Here is a 13,667-nt window from a genome sequence, read left to right on the forward strand (position 1 = left end):
ATTGCAGAATTCAATTTAAACCTGCATTTTGGTCTAAATCAGTAGTTCTCAAACTTTAAAATGTCAAGGTCTCCACTTAACTCTGACAGTATACAAATGAAACCAAATGGACCCATAACTTGAAACTTGAAAAATAGTAATAACCATCGAAACCAACGTGAAAAAGAATTGTGATAAAATTGTGTATCGTGATAGAGCTTGGGAAAATATTGTGATATTGCATTTTTTCCATATCGCCCACCCCTAGGAGGAACCCACTGGGAAGGAATTTCCGTCTTACCAATTATGTTATACTAAAGCAGGGGTTTTCAAAGTGGGTGACGGGGCACCCTGGGGTGCCGTGACGGCAGTCCAGGGGTGCCGCGAGATAATTTGATAATATTTGGAATTTATTTTGGACACTTGAAAAAATATTTAGTATCATTTTAAACTTGAAGTACAACGTTATTTGCAGTCAGTTCTAACCAAAATGGCTATTATCTCAAAGTTTTCCTTGCAACAATAATCACTAAAATATCATCACTGCCGGGCAGAATCACCAAGTGTGTACGTCTTTTGGTAAATCAAAGCCCTGCTTCATCATACAAGACTGTCGCACAAAGCTAGTGAAAACAGCCGATCTACAAGCACACAACGCGAGGCGATCTACAAGCACACAACGCGAGGCGTTGTGTGCTTGTAGATCTGCTGTTTTCACTAGTTTAGTACATTTTATAGATGATAAATACAAAACGAACGGTTTTGGACATACGTTTCCACCCGACAACGACGATATGCTATAAATATAAGGTGCTAGGAGTGAAAATTATAATGTAGGGGTGCCTCGGATTAAAACAAATATTTATGGGGTGCCCTGAGACAAAAAAAAGGTTGAAAACCCCTGTACTAGAGGTTTGCGCCCGCTTCGCCCTTTTTCTCGCACTTATTGATGGTGACGTCACCAAGAGTACTGGTCCCTGGCTTTTATGTGATGATGACGTCATCACCCAATCACCCCTGCCTTCTTGCATCAATCTCTCCATCGATTCTCTCCATCCCTCCATCTCTCCATCTATCCTCGGTTCCTTGTTCCTTCCTTCCTTCCTTCCTTCCTTCCTTCCTTCCTTCCTTCTTTGCTTCCGTCCTCCCCTTCCTCTTGATTGATTAATTGATGGATGGATTGATCCAGATAACCCATCCTTCCCTTCATCCCATGATGCAATTAAGTGTAACTCTGACTCGCTATGGCCTAATGCATATGAAAATGGTCGCATTAGGCCAACACCCGAGCACAACCAAACATAAAAATAAAATGTCTTAGTTCTACTGGATTCTGCTCTTCTCCACCAGTCCGTTTTAGTGTAGATTTTATTTGCTGACGAAATTGTCAACATTTTAGTCTCAGTCTTAGTCATCGTAGCTTGGTTTTGACCTTTTTTATTTTGTTTTTGGTGAAAAAAGTTGTTGCAGTTTGAGTCGACAAAATGAATGAGCCAAATCAGTGGTTCTCAAAGTGGATTCCAGGGACTCTGTGGGTTCCTTAAGTGGGGTCTAAAGTGACCCATACAAGTCTGTAACTCTGACAGCATAACCGGTTAATTTGGTTCCATTTGTAAGCTGTCAGAGTTGAGGGGAGACCTTGACATTTTAAAGTTTGAGAAACACTGGCCTACCGCCTATTGAGATTGGCAGATTTCACCCAGGTTTTTTCATCTCGCTCGAAATAAACAAAAAATAAACAACATTTTAAATAAAACAATTCACAGGAGGCAAGCAGTGATCACCCCATGATGTGCACTGCAACGTAGTTTCAAATCCACTACATTGCAGGCGCTTTTTTGAGAGTGAAAAAATACGGATGTGTGATCTTGGCAGGTTGCCACAGAAAATGTGCCGATCTCAACAGGCACTAACGGTACATCCCCCCCTCTCTCTCTCTCTCTCTCTCTCTCTCTCTCGTCTCCCGCGTCGCGTTCCAGGCGTAACTGTGACTCCGAGTCGAGCGACGGCGAGGAGGACTTCTACTACGCCGAGATCAAGCTCAACACGGACTCTGTGGCCGACGGCCTGAGCAGCCTGTCGCCCGTCTCCCCCTCCGTCCTCTCCTCCTCCTCCTGCCCCGCGCCTCCGCCTGCTCCCGCGCCTCCCACTCTTCCTCCTCCTCAGAGCGCCGCCTCTCCCCCCCGCCAGGCCGCGGCGGCGGGAGGAGGAGACTCCGCCGCGCCGGCGGAGACGCGGGTCGTCACCGCCAACGGAGGAGGAGGCACGCCGCTGTCCCGCTCCGCTCCCAGTGCCCTCTACCTCATCCACGCGGACCACGCCTACCAGGTCAGAACTCTGCGCGCACACACACACACACACACACACACACACACACACACACACACACACACACACACGCACACGCACACAGTTTTGTATTTGTACCCTTTTGGGGACATTTGGGGAAATTACATAGACTTCCATTCATTTTCTGTGGCCTTACCCTAACCTCTATCCCTAAACCTAACCCCTAACCCTAACCCTAACCCTAAACCTAACCCTAAACCTTGTGGGGACCTACTATTTGGTCCCCACAAAGTAGGGAGGTCCCCTGAATGTGACTGTGCTAAAACATTTTAGTCCCCAAATGGGACCATTTACAAAAACGCACGCACGCACGCGCACACACACACACACACACACACACACACACACACACACACACACACACACACACACACACACACACACACACACACACACACACACACACACACACACACACACACACACACACACACACACACACACACACTCTCTCACACACACACACACACCCACACACACACACACACACAGTATATACAGCAGTGGTGGATTGGGCATATTTGGGATTCCAAGAAATGGGCGACATCAGTGATCTCCATATTATCCCGTAAAAGGGATAAGGACTGACACAGATCTCCATTTATGGCTATTCGTTCATTAGTGTGTGTGTTCCTGTTGACTGTAATAATTTTTGCTGCTTCCTGATTGGCTATGTTTGCACAATGTTTGTGTTCTGGACTAGAACAATAGTCTGGTTGCCCTACTGGCAACCACACTAATTAGCCATATTAGGGATATCATCTCTATCAGCTTCTTGTTTGGTTAACCAAACTCATCGGCTTTGTTGATTGGACAGACTCTATCTGACATTGGTACCACTCACCCATTAAAAGTGTGTCATTAAAAGCAGATTAGCACTGTGTTCTGTTACGGAGTGAGACTCGATCTACGACTTTGCAGATGTTCCGTTGGACGATACAACTGCGGGGAAAACCGGACGGATATGGCTTCGCTGCTGTTGCGGTTGAGCACAAAGTGTACGCCTTTGGCGGTCGCTATGACGATGACGCGGCTCAGATTCGTGTGCACGTCTTCAACACCGTGTCTTTACTCTGGATGACGTTGCCTCCGGTGACACCTCCAAGAGGAAAACATTGCGTTGAAGTTCCCTCCATGCGTGTAGGCCACACAGTCGTGCTGATAGAAGATAGTATATACTTCTGGGGAGGAGGGAGTGGGACTCCTTACTGTAGAGAGCTTTATGCATTTGATGTTGACCATCACAGATGGTTCAAACCCAAGGTTTCTGGGACTGTTCCGTTGGGGAAGAAAAACCATTCAGCCTGCGTCTCTGGAAAGGTCATGTATATACATGGCGGATGGACCATGCAGGGTTGGAACAGTGCTTACGAAACAAGTGACATCTTCAAGTTGGACACCGCCACAATGCACTGGTCTTTGATTAACACCACAGGCACTCTACCACCCGCTTCACACCATCACTCTGCCACCATCATTGGGACAAAGATGTTTGTATTTGGGGGCAAATGTCGGGGCACAAACAGCGTCAGAGTGTTTGACACAGAGACCAACTGTTGGCTGACCACGCCACTTGCACAGTGTCTCTTACAAAGACAAATGCGTCATGTTGCCTTTGCCTACAATGGAGAGCTGTACGTGTATTGTATATTTGGTGGAACCTACTGGAGCACGACTGATCTGTGGAAATTAAATCCAGAGACCAGCTCCTGGAAGAAGGTTGAGTTCAAGGCAAAGAAAGGCCCGTATGTGATGCATGACATGTGCTGTTGCATGGTGGGAGATCGTGTCGTGCTCTTAGGTGGATGGAGCACGCCTGATGACCTGTACATCTTGGACTTGAGTCCTGGTCTCAAGACATTATGCAAGCTGGCAGTTATTCAGTACGGTCTGAAGCAGTTGGAACTCCCTCACAACATCAGGTGGGAACTGGCAGCCACCATGACCTCCAACGGCAACAGAGAAGAACAAAAGAGTTCCAGCGGGTTACAGCAGGGGGCAGTGGTGAACGCTCGGCCTCGGAGAGCACGCAGGGAACAAAGAGGGCCTTGTAAGCGAAGGACACCCAACCCCCGCTATGCATGATGGGATAGATGGCCAATAGTGCTAACTCTGAATTATTATTGCGCCAGCGCAGTGCGCAAGTACTACTTTCGGTGCCGTCTGTTTCCGATCGACGGTACAAAAGCAGGGCTCTTCTTGGTGACGTCACCACCAACAAGGGTGACCTATACAAATATACTGCTCAAAGAAATGAAGGGAACAAAAATGTTCCCTTAATTCTTTGAGCTTTCTTTGAGCAGTACTACAGTATACTATACTCAAATAAATTCAAATAAATGAAGGGAAAATTTTGTTCCCTTCATTTCTTTGAGCAGTAAATAACATGTTGGCACCTCGATAGTGTCAACTTGCCCACCCATATACAGTACGTACAGACAGCACCGAACAACACCGTTCGCTGTACTTGCGCGCTCTGCTGGCGCACAAGTAAAAAAAAATACTGCTTTAGTTTTTGAGCAGTGCTCCTGGAACAGTACTATAACATCTGGCTTTGTCCGGTAAAAAATTAAGGGAAAAATGTTTAAAAAAAATGTCTGGGGCTTAAGTAAACTGATCATCAGGCCTAGATATGCCTTATCCTGGCACAAACGACTCAAAGATTGCTGTCCGGTAAAAAACTGTGGGGAACGTCCGGGGCTCAAAGTTTGTTGTTCGCCAGGGTCCCATTGGCCAAGCTATGCAGGAAGTCCTGTGATTGGCTAGGGGGACGCTAGTCTCGCGTAGCCAGACAACTATTCCACAATCTCTGAATGCTATATAGAGTCTGGAACAGCAGCTCCCGAACGGCGAGTATCGAAAACGGGCATTAACGTAAAAAAAAAAATACATTTTAAAATGTCATTTCTGCTAAGCAGCAAGCTAAACATGCTTATATGATTTTTATTTATATTATAATAAATATGTGTGATGTGAGACTGAAACGGAAGTGACGTGGGGGCTTCACTTCCGCTTCATCTCGCACTCACCGTTTCTATTTCCGTCTGCCAGACTGTATGCTGGGAGCATTTGACCAAATCGCGGAGGCAACAGTCTGGCCACGCGAGACTAGGGGGACGCTTGATGAAATTAACGAATTAAATTAGCACTGCTCACTTCACATTGTGAGCATGTAGATCTGCTATTTTCACAATAGAACGTGTTATACAAAATGTAATGCCTCGACTCTTAGTGCTTGTTAGGGTGCCCAGTTCAACTATGATTATTTTGGGGGTCGCGGCCTGAAAAGGTTGAGAACCACCGCTCTAGGGAGGTCTTCTATGCACGTCCCACTGGGGCAGACCCCCAGGCAGACCAAAGACCGGATGGGGGGATCACATCTCCACACTAGCTTGGGACCACCTGGGGATCCCCAAAGGGGAAGTGGATAATTTTGCTCATGAGAGGGACCACTGGAATAAGGGCTTGAAGATGGATGGATGACTGGATCGTACCTACAGTACACACACACATGCTCACGCACACGCATGCACACTGGTGACTCATTCTGTGTCCCTTCCCAGTCAATCAGGTGAAGTGTGGGTCAATGTCTGCTCAAGATCAATGAGCTGTTGGTGTCTCGATTGACCACACACACACACACACACACACACACACACACACACACACACACACACACGATCGAAATGCACGTTTCATCTACTAGTAAGAGGAATGAACAGCTGTTATCTTTTCGAACGCCTCAGTTCTCTCTCTCTCTCTCACACACACACACACACACACACACACACATGCACGTGCGCACACACACACACACACACACACACACACACACACACACACACACACACACACACACACACACACACACACACACACTCAAGATAAGACTATCAATACAAACTGAATCAGGATCAATATACCTACATAACTCTCTCTCTCTCTCTCTCTCTCTCTCTCTCTCTCTCTCTGAGATACATACACCCGCTGTACACACTCAACAGTAAGGACCACTGCAGGCACACTCGCCTCTTGAGTGTAAAGAAAAAGGTTTATTGTTTACTCTGCATAGCAAGCAGTTGGATCATCATAACTTCACGAACCAAATACTTCACCTCCATTCAGAGGGTGAAGATTAGGTAAAACTACCCAATGTCCAAATTTGTAGATCATCTATTTTCGATAATGACCACACACAAGACCTGTTTTCCCTCTAGTGTAGAGGGATCAGAGTTATTGTACGAGGCGTGCATGTTTACATTGTGCTCACATGGTTCACGGTTGTACTTTATTGTTACATCTTTTGTACAGGTACATAAGAGTAAAACTTATGTTTGTTTGGCATCCTTCAGACAATGCAGTGGTATATATAACTAGTAAGACACCTGAGGGTGGAATGCGACCTCAGGGTGACATGCGGCGCCAATTCTTGACTATCTGGCCAACCACAGCGTTTCTCTGACGATTCTAGTTGTTATCATTCTGGGGGGAGTTTGTTCATGTTTTTGTGAGGGTATAAACCCTAGGAGACACGGGGAGAACATGCAAACTCCACATAGAAAGGCCCTATCGCAAACCCCACCTAGGGTGTGAGCGATAGGGCCTAAACATGGAGATGTGGAGAACACTATGGAGATAGTCCAGTCCATCATGTCATATGGGACTACCGTCATAGACAGTAGCCATTGTTAGGCTGGAGTCAATGGCTGTCTGTCTGTCTGTCTGTCTGTACAGGAAGTGATGTCACATGACATACTTTTTATGCCCATATATGAGTCATTCTGTACCACATCTCCATGTTTAGGCCAAACAGGTTCGCTCCATTTCTCCATGTATAGGTCCAAATGACCAACGTCGAGCTTGACAAGGAGGATACCGCACATTGTACCTCATCCACCCTTTCTTCTCTCTCCTTTTGGTATCTTTATCCTCCTCCTCCTTTTTTTCTTTTTTATTCTTCTCTTTTTCACAGCCGCCCCCATATTTACTTTAGAAAATATATATTAAATTCTAAGAACGTTTCGAGTACCAGTTTGATACAAGAGCGAATAAGCGCTACACTTCTGGAATCCTGTACGTCGACTAAAGTCGGATCCAGGCCTAATAACTTTATCTAGCCGCCCCCGTTGCCACCTCCTTTTCTTTTCTGAGACACATTGTACCTCATCCACCCTTTCTTCTCTCTCCTTTTGGTATCTTTATCCTCCTCCTCCTTTTTTTGTCTTTCTTAGTCTTGTGTATCCTTCTCTTTTGGCTACTGTCTATGACGGTAGTCCCATATGACATGATGGACTGGACTATCTCCATATATAGTGTTATCCACATTTCGTGTACACTGTAGCCGCCCCGTACAAGAAGTGATGTCACAACTCGCTGACATCACACTGACATCACATAGGTTACGGAAGGAAGGAAGGAAGGATACTCAAGCGACACGGTTTTTCAGAGTATATGCGACCTTCGGTCGCAATAACAGCAAACAACAAAACTAAAACTAAAAAGATAATAGTAATAGTGGTGCATACCGTGGATCGGCGAAATAAGGTAAAAACACTGAAAAAACCTTGCCGAGGCATATTAACTCTTTTACCACTTCGGACGTTCCCGTTCGCCCCAATTTTCAACCCAGCTCGTTGCCAATACAGCTCGTTCTTTTTACCTTGTCTGATGACTGTAAGCTGATAGGGGGTCGGGCCGCCGTGTACAGTAAAAACATATCCCGTAATGCTGCTCTCAAAAATCCACCGCACCGCAAAAATTCTATGCTCTGAATGGATGGCAAGCGAAGCGACCCAATTCACAGTCATTCTTTACATAAGGCTGCCCTCTGCCGCCAGCTCGGCCAAAGTACACATATGAGCGTTGTATTGTCGAAAGAATTAGTTTGAAAATCATCAATAGATAATTACAACGCACGTCGGGCGTGCACGCGAAGTTAACGTCCTCCATAGTAAATCCATTGAGAGGCCCATAAATAGACTTCATTTTCTCCAAAAGGGACATTCTTATACAAAGGATGGTCTCCACTCTTCCATACTGTACACAAAAGGTGGGCGCAGCCATGTTCTCTTGTGGGCCCACACTGTCATGTGACTAGATGACGTAATCGTTGCCGTCAAGTGATAATCCAAAAAAACAAAAACAAACCCCTTCCGGCCCTTCAAAATAATAGCGGCGGCCTATGGAGGAAACGGCGTGGCACCGAGGCACCAAGCAACTTTCAGATTAAGAGGCACTAATTGTGTTAATAGATAAGATCATGTGTAAACAAACTAAACAAAAAACAACACTGATGAGTGCTGTCAAGCATGTCTGTGAAGCAATCTATGAAAAAAGTTGAATCTGCTTCACCTCTCACTCTCTCTCAAGGAGTCCTTGGCCTGAAAAACACGAACGGGTACACATTATTGTGTATTATTATTTTATGCCTTAACTATTAAAAAATAGCAGATATACAAGCTCACAGCTCACTGCGAGCTTGTAGATCTGCTATTTTTGAAAAATCGTGAAATTAGAATTTTTACCCGATTCAATAAGTGTCTTTTGAATCCTTCTAAGGTTTTTTTGAAAAACCTATGTTTCTATGTCAGCAATCTGGCTATCAATCGTCAAAGAAAAAGTCCTTTTCACTCAACTGGAGCTCAGTTAGTCTGTTCTTGAGAGACTACTATGTCAGTGGTTTTAATGTGAAGGACCCCCAAAATTATATGTATTTGGCCACGGACCCCCATCTCAAAATATTTAGTTCCAGGGACCCCCCAGAAGCAAAATTTGAGTTACAAACGTTCGCTTTAAAAATACATATATTCAAAGATTTGCACACATTTTCACGACTTTTTCAAAAATAGCAGATCTACAAGCTCGCAGCGCGGCACTCGGTGCCGCGCTGTGAGCTTGCAGATCTGCTATTTTTCAATAGTTAAAGCATTCAATAATTCTAGGCCTAAATGCGTTAAAAGACCCTTGAACAGAATGTATTATAAAGCAGCTTGTGGTAACACTGTGTGGTCCATGTCCTGCAGGCCACAGCTCCGGTGTCCATCCCGTCCAGCAACGCAGACTCGGCAGGCAGCTTCACTCCCACCAACGGAAACACCTTCAGCATCTCATGGCAGTCCCCGCCTGTCACCTTCATCGGAAACTCTGTGAGCAACGCACGCACGCACACACGCACGCACGCACGCACGCACGCACGCACATGCAACGCACATAGAGACATATGCAGTCAGGCATGCATGTGCACACATTCACACTCACACACACACACACATACACACACACACTAATATGATAATATGAAAGAACATCCTAGCCAAAGAGCCTAAAGGCAGAGCATCGTTACATACAGTACTTGTCAGACACAGCGGACATAAATCATGGGTAAAGGAAGCAACGCCTCCTCCAAATTGAGCGGCTTCCGATAATGGCTGACACTGAGCAATATCTGTTTGGCCCTCCTTTTGGAGAGGCCTGCCATTTGTAAGCCCCTCACAACCAACTTGTGCACTTCCTAGGCTGCCAAAGATAAAAAACTAAAAGTTACATCTGTAGCCTAGCTGTGAGATGGTCTGCACTGGCTGTTGATATTTCAGCACTTTGGCTAGAAAGGCTTCTTCCAAGCTGTAGTCAAAAGTGCAGCCGAGGGAATAAACACCTCCCTAAGGGTTTAATTTACAACAAAGACATCAGAGGTGTCAGCTGAACACAGAATCATCATTACACAGGTTAAACATGCTCAGCTTCACAGTAGAGCACTTATACAGCATGATGGAGGACCTAAAAATAGAAGAGATATCTTTTGATATCAAATCTGAAATTCTGTCATACCTACATAATAGAGGCCCCTGTATACATGGCAACCATTTAAGATGTGGGACATGGTTTCAGCTATTTGCTCATTGCCATGATGAATACGGTGAGGAGCATGGTTGCCTGGAAACCAGATGGAGAGATTTAGTTTAGTTGGTAAAACCTGTAATCTTGCTTTCAAAGTAAAGACAACGATGCACTCATCTATGGCAACATTTTTGAACACAGAGTGAGAGACAGAATGGTCCGCAGCAGGGAGACATGCAGTCTTCCCTTGCAGTCTCAACTGAGTCCAGTGCTGCCGCTGCCTTTGCTGTTGTGCCCACAGGAGGCGACCTCGGGCATTTATCAGTGGAAGTTGGTGTTCTGTTCCACACCCAGTCATAGTTGCTCTCATAGAGATACTGGGGTCAGATATGACATTCTTGCACACACGCACGCACGCACGCTCGCACGCACGCACGCTCGCGACACACTCACTCACTCACTCACTCACTCACTCACTCTCTCTCGCTAGAGAAGCATTTGAGTACTTTTTCCTCCACTTGCTGAGTTGTTTGTTTGACTGGTCCTCAGGTTTCTCCCAGTAAGAGCCAGGGCTTCGGTGAGCAGCGGGCCCAGACCATCGCTGTGCTGTCCTCTCCTCCCAGAGCTACCAGCGCCATCAGGTACCGTAACGTCAACAACGGACTCTCTCACTTCCCTGGGTTTTGCCCAGGGGGCCAGTTGTCCGGATTTAAAATGAAGCAAACACGGAACTAATGATTGGCCGCTAGTTGCGCAGTTCTGGTACCAGAAGCAACATGTTCTCCATAGGATTCCATTCATTTCCCCCGAACGTTTACATTTGATTTTCTTACATTAATAAACATTGTCATCAATGCTTCATGGTTCCCGTCACTAGTTTAAAGCGTTGTTTCAATCACTATGATATGCATTTTATGTCATAGGCTTTTGATGATTCTTCTTTGTGTGCTTTATTTTTGGCAAGCTCAAGACAATGTCCCATGTATCCCTGCGGTTGCACGTGACCGTTGGCAGCCAATAGCATTCCTTGGGTACCATTAAAACAATTATGGCGACACCCACAGCATAGAAACCATTAGGTTCCCACCGTCCATATTTTTTTACAGTCTACAGTATAGTGGCTGTGGTGGCCACCTGTCATACATCTGGACAACACAAAGTGCACTCTAAAATTTCACTTTAAAAAGATATTTAAACAATTTATTCATAAAAGGAAATATTAGAAAACCTCCCACATCTGATGCAAGAAATTATTAAAAAGTAAAAATTTAGCACAGGCCATAGCTGTTCTTAGCTGATGTGACCACCTGTCACCACATGGTGTCGCCAAAACCACCAAAAATACCATCTTCAGGATTGACACTTTAAATTTAAATCTGACTTGATTTCCTCTGTTTGTCCGTCTCTGTCTCTGTCCCAGGGGCGTCAATTGGGTATGGCAGGGGTATGCAGCTGCCATACCCTGGGTCCAGGGGGGAAAATATAAGTTACTTTTAAATAATAATCCATGAATGTCTCTTTTATCTATCTGTGCTGGTTAGTATGTTGTTAAATTACAATAAAATAACTACAAATCCAAAATGTAACAAAATGGTCACATTAAATAGCAGATCTACAAGCTCAAAACGCGTCACGTTGCATTACAATTATATTCTCCGCACTTGTATTCTCCCCATCTTGACAGAATGGTATATTCCCAGGTTCCGCAGGTCAGCTGCACAGGTGCAATGCATTATTGTTAATTGTGGCACGTTTACTAACATGCCAAGTTTAGCTGCACTTGAACAACCGTTCCAGGCTGCCATATCCAGCCCAAGAAACCTGTGTAAAAAAACTGACAAAACTAGTTTTTTTCTGCGAGGCGTTCTGAGCATGTAGATCTGCTATTTTCACAATAGAACCGTGTTATACAAAATGTAATGCCTCTTTTCCATGAGGACTCCCATCTTTGCCACACCCTAGCTTTTGCTGAACTGACGCCTCTTCCCTCTCTCCGTCTCTCCCTCTCTCTGTCTCTCCCTCTCTCCCTCTCCCTCTCTGCAGCCGGAAGGTGCGCGGCGAGGGGAAGAAGTGTCGGAAGGTGTACGGCATGGAGAACCGCGACATGTGGTGCACGGCCTGCCGCTGGAAGAAAGCCTGCCAGAGGTTCACCGACTGAGACCCCACCCGCCCCACCCCACCCCCACCACCACCACCACCCACCCGTCAACCAAGAGGAACACAAGGGGAGGGGGCGACCGCCCGCCGCTCATTCTGCTCAGCTCACCTGCTCAACACCATCACTACGCCCTTCCCCCCCAACCAACCCGCCCGCCCCCACACACACACATCCCGCGCCCCTGTCCCATTAAAGGACAACTCCGCCCTCAATCACTTCTAGGCTCATTTTCCTACTTATATTGATCCAAAAAGACTGTCCATGGGGTCTATTAGGCACAAATGCCCCTGTTGTCCAGTTTCCCCAGCAGAAAGCAGCAGCTCTCATAGCACAGAGTGGAGCCTATAAGCCTATCACTTTTACTCTATTTGTTGTGTTCAAAAGTGATTTTCTTTTTCATGAATGTTTTACTAGTTGAACACATCCATGCCTTGGTTGTCCCACACAAGCCACCACAATCTCATAAATAATGTTTTGGGCTAAGCATTCGGCACAAGTGCCAATTTAAGTAACTGTACTGGCCAATCACAGGGCATCTTTCCGGGACTTGGCAAAACACATAAAAGCATAACATCTGTTTGACAGAGTGTGATGGCTTGTGTGGGACAACGATGACATGGATGTGTTTGTAATGACAACTAACTAGTACCACAAACAGGACAACAGGGTAATTTCTGCCTGACAGACCCCATGGACAGTCTTTTTGGATCAATATAAGTAGGAAAATGAGCCTAGAAGTGATTTAGGGCGGAGTTGTCCTTTAACTCCCATCAACATGGGGTTCAGGGATCAACCAGGAGTCCAAAATGGACCCTTAACCGGGTCTGTAACTCCCGAGAGCGTGCAAATGGGGTTCCATTTGCTTCCGTTCGCATGCTCTCGGAGGATGCACCATTCATCTTCCTGAGAGTGTAGGATGAACCAAAATGGCTGGCTGGCTGGCTGGCTGGCTGGCTGGCTGGGCTGGCTGGGGCCGTCTCCTTGCATTCCCACGTCACCCTCTCCCTCCATGTTTGGTTCCTCTCTGGGGGGAACCTCCGATGCAGCTAAAAGATGGTGCGAACCCGCAGCGGCACACAAAGAACAGCCTGTCTTTTTTTTTTTTTTTACTATGTTGGGTTAAGTGTTTAAAAATGTCTTTCTATGTTTTGTAAAAGTTGTTCTGTTTGTTTTTTTCCCTACGGAACGTCAAGTCAAAAAAGAAAAAAAAAAAGAAAAAAAAGTGGACCAGAAGAATTACGATTTTGTCCAAAATGGGGGGGAAAAAAACGAAATTGTGTTTTAATCTAAGAGAATAATGACCTTTTCCAGTGTCTTTCTTTTTTTTTTTTATTATGGAAACATA

At 45.6% G+C, this 13,667-nt stretch overlaps 1 protein-coding gene across 1 annotated transcript in view; it reads left to right on the plus strand.

Annotated features, from left to right (window-relative positions):
* Positions 1–12,867, plus strand: part of znf704 (zinc finger protein 704) — a 109,080-nt gene extending 96,213 nt beyond the window's left edge. Inside the window, exons 6-10 of the mRNA XM_080735328.1 lie at positions 1,959–2,307; positions 9,351–9,473; positions 10,714–10,805; positions 12,208–12,726; positions 12,820–12,867. Coding sequence (XP_080591454.1) covers positions 1,959–2,307; positions 9,351–9,473; positions 10,714–10,805; positions 12,208–12,322 — 679 coding nt within the window. The 3' untranslated portion in view covers positions 12,323–12,726; positions 12,820–12,867. The remainder of the gene's footprint in view (positions 1–1,958; positions 2,308–9,350; positions 9,474–10,713; positions 10,806–12,207; positions 12,727–12,819) is intronic.
* Positions 12,868–13,667: the final 800 nt, after the last annotated feature.

The sequence above is a fragment of the Nannobrachium achirus genome, assembly GCF_963921795.1.
Source record: "Nannobrachium achirus genome assembly, chromosome: 10".
Classification (NCBI taxonomy): Eukaryota; Metazoa; Chordata; class Actinopteri; order Myctophiformes; family Myctophidae; genus Nannobrachium; species Nannobrachium achirus.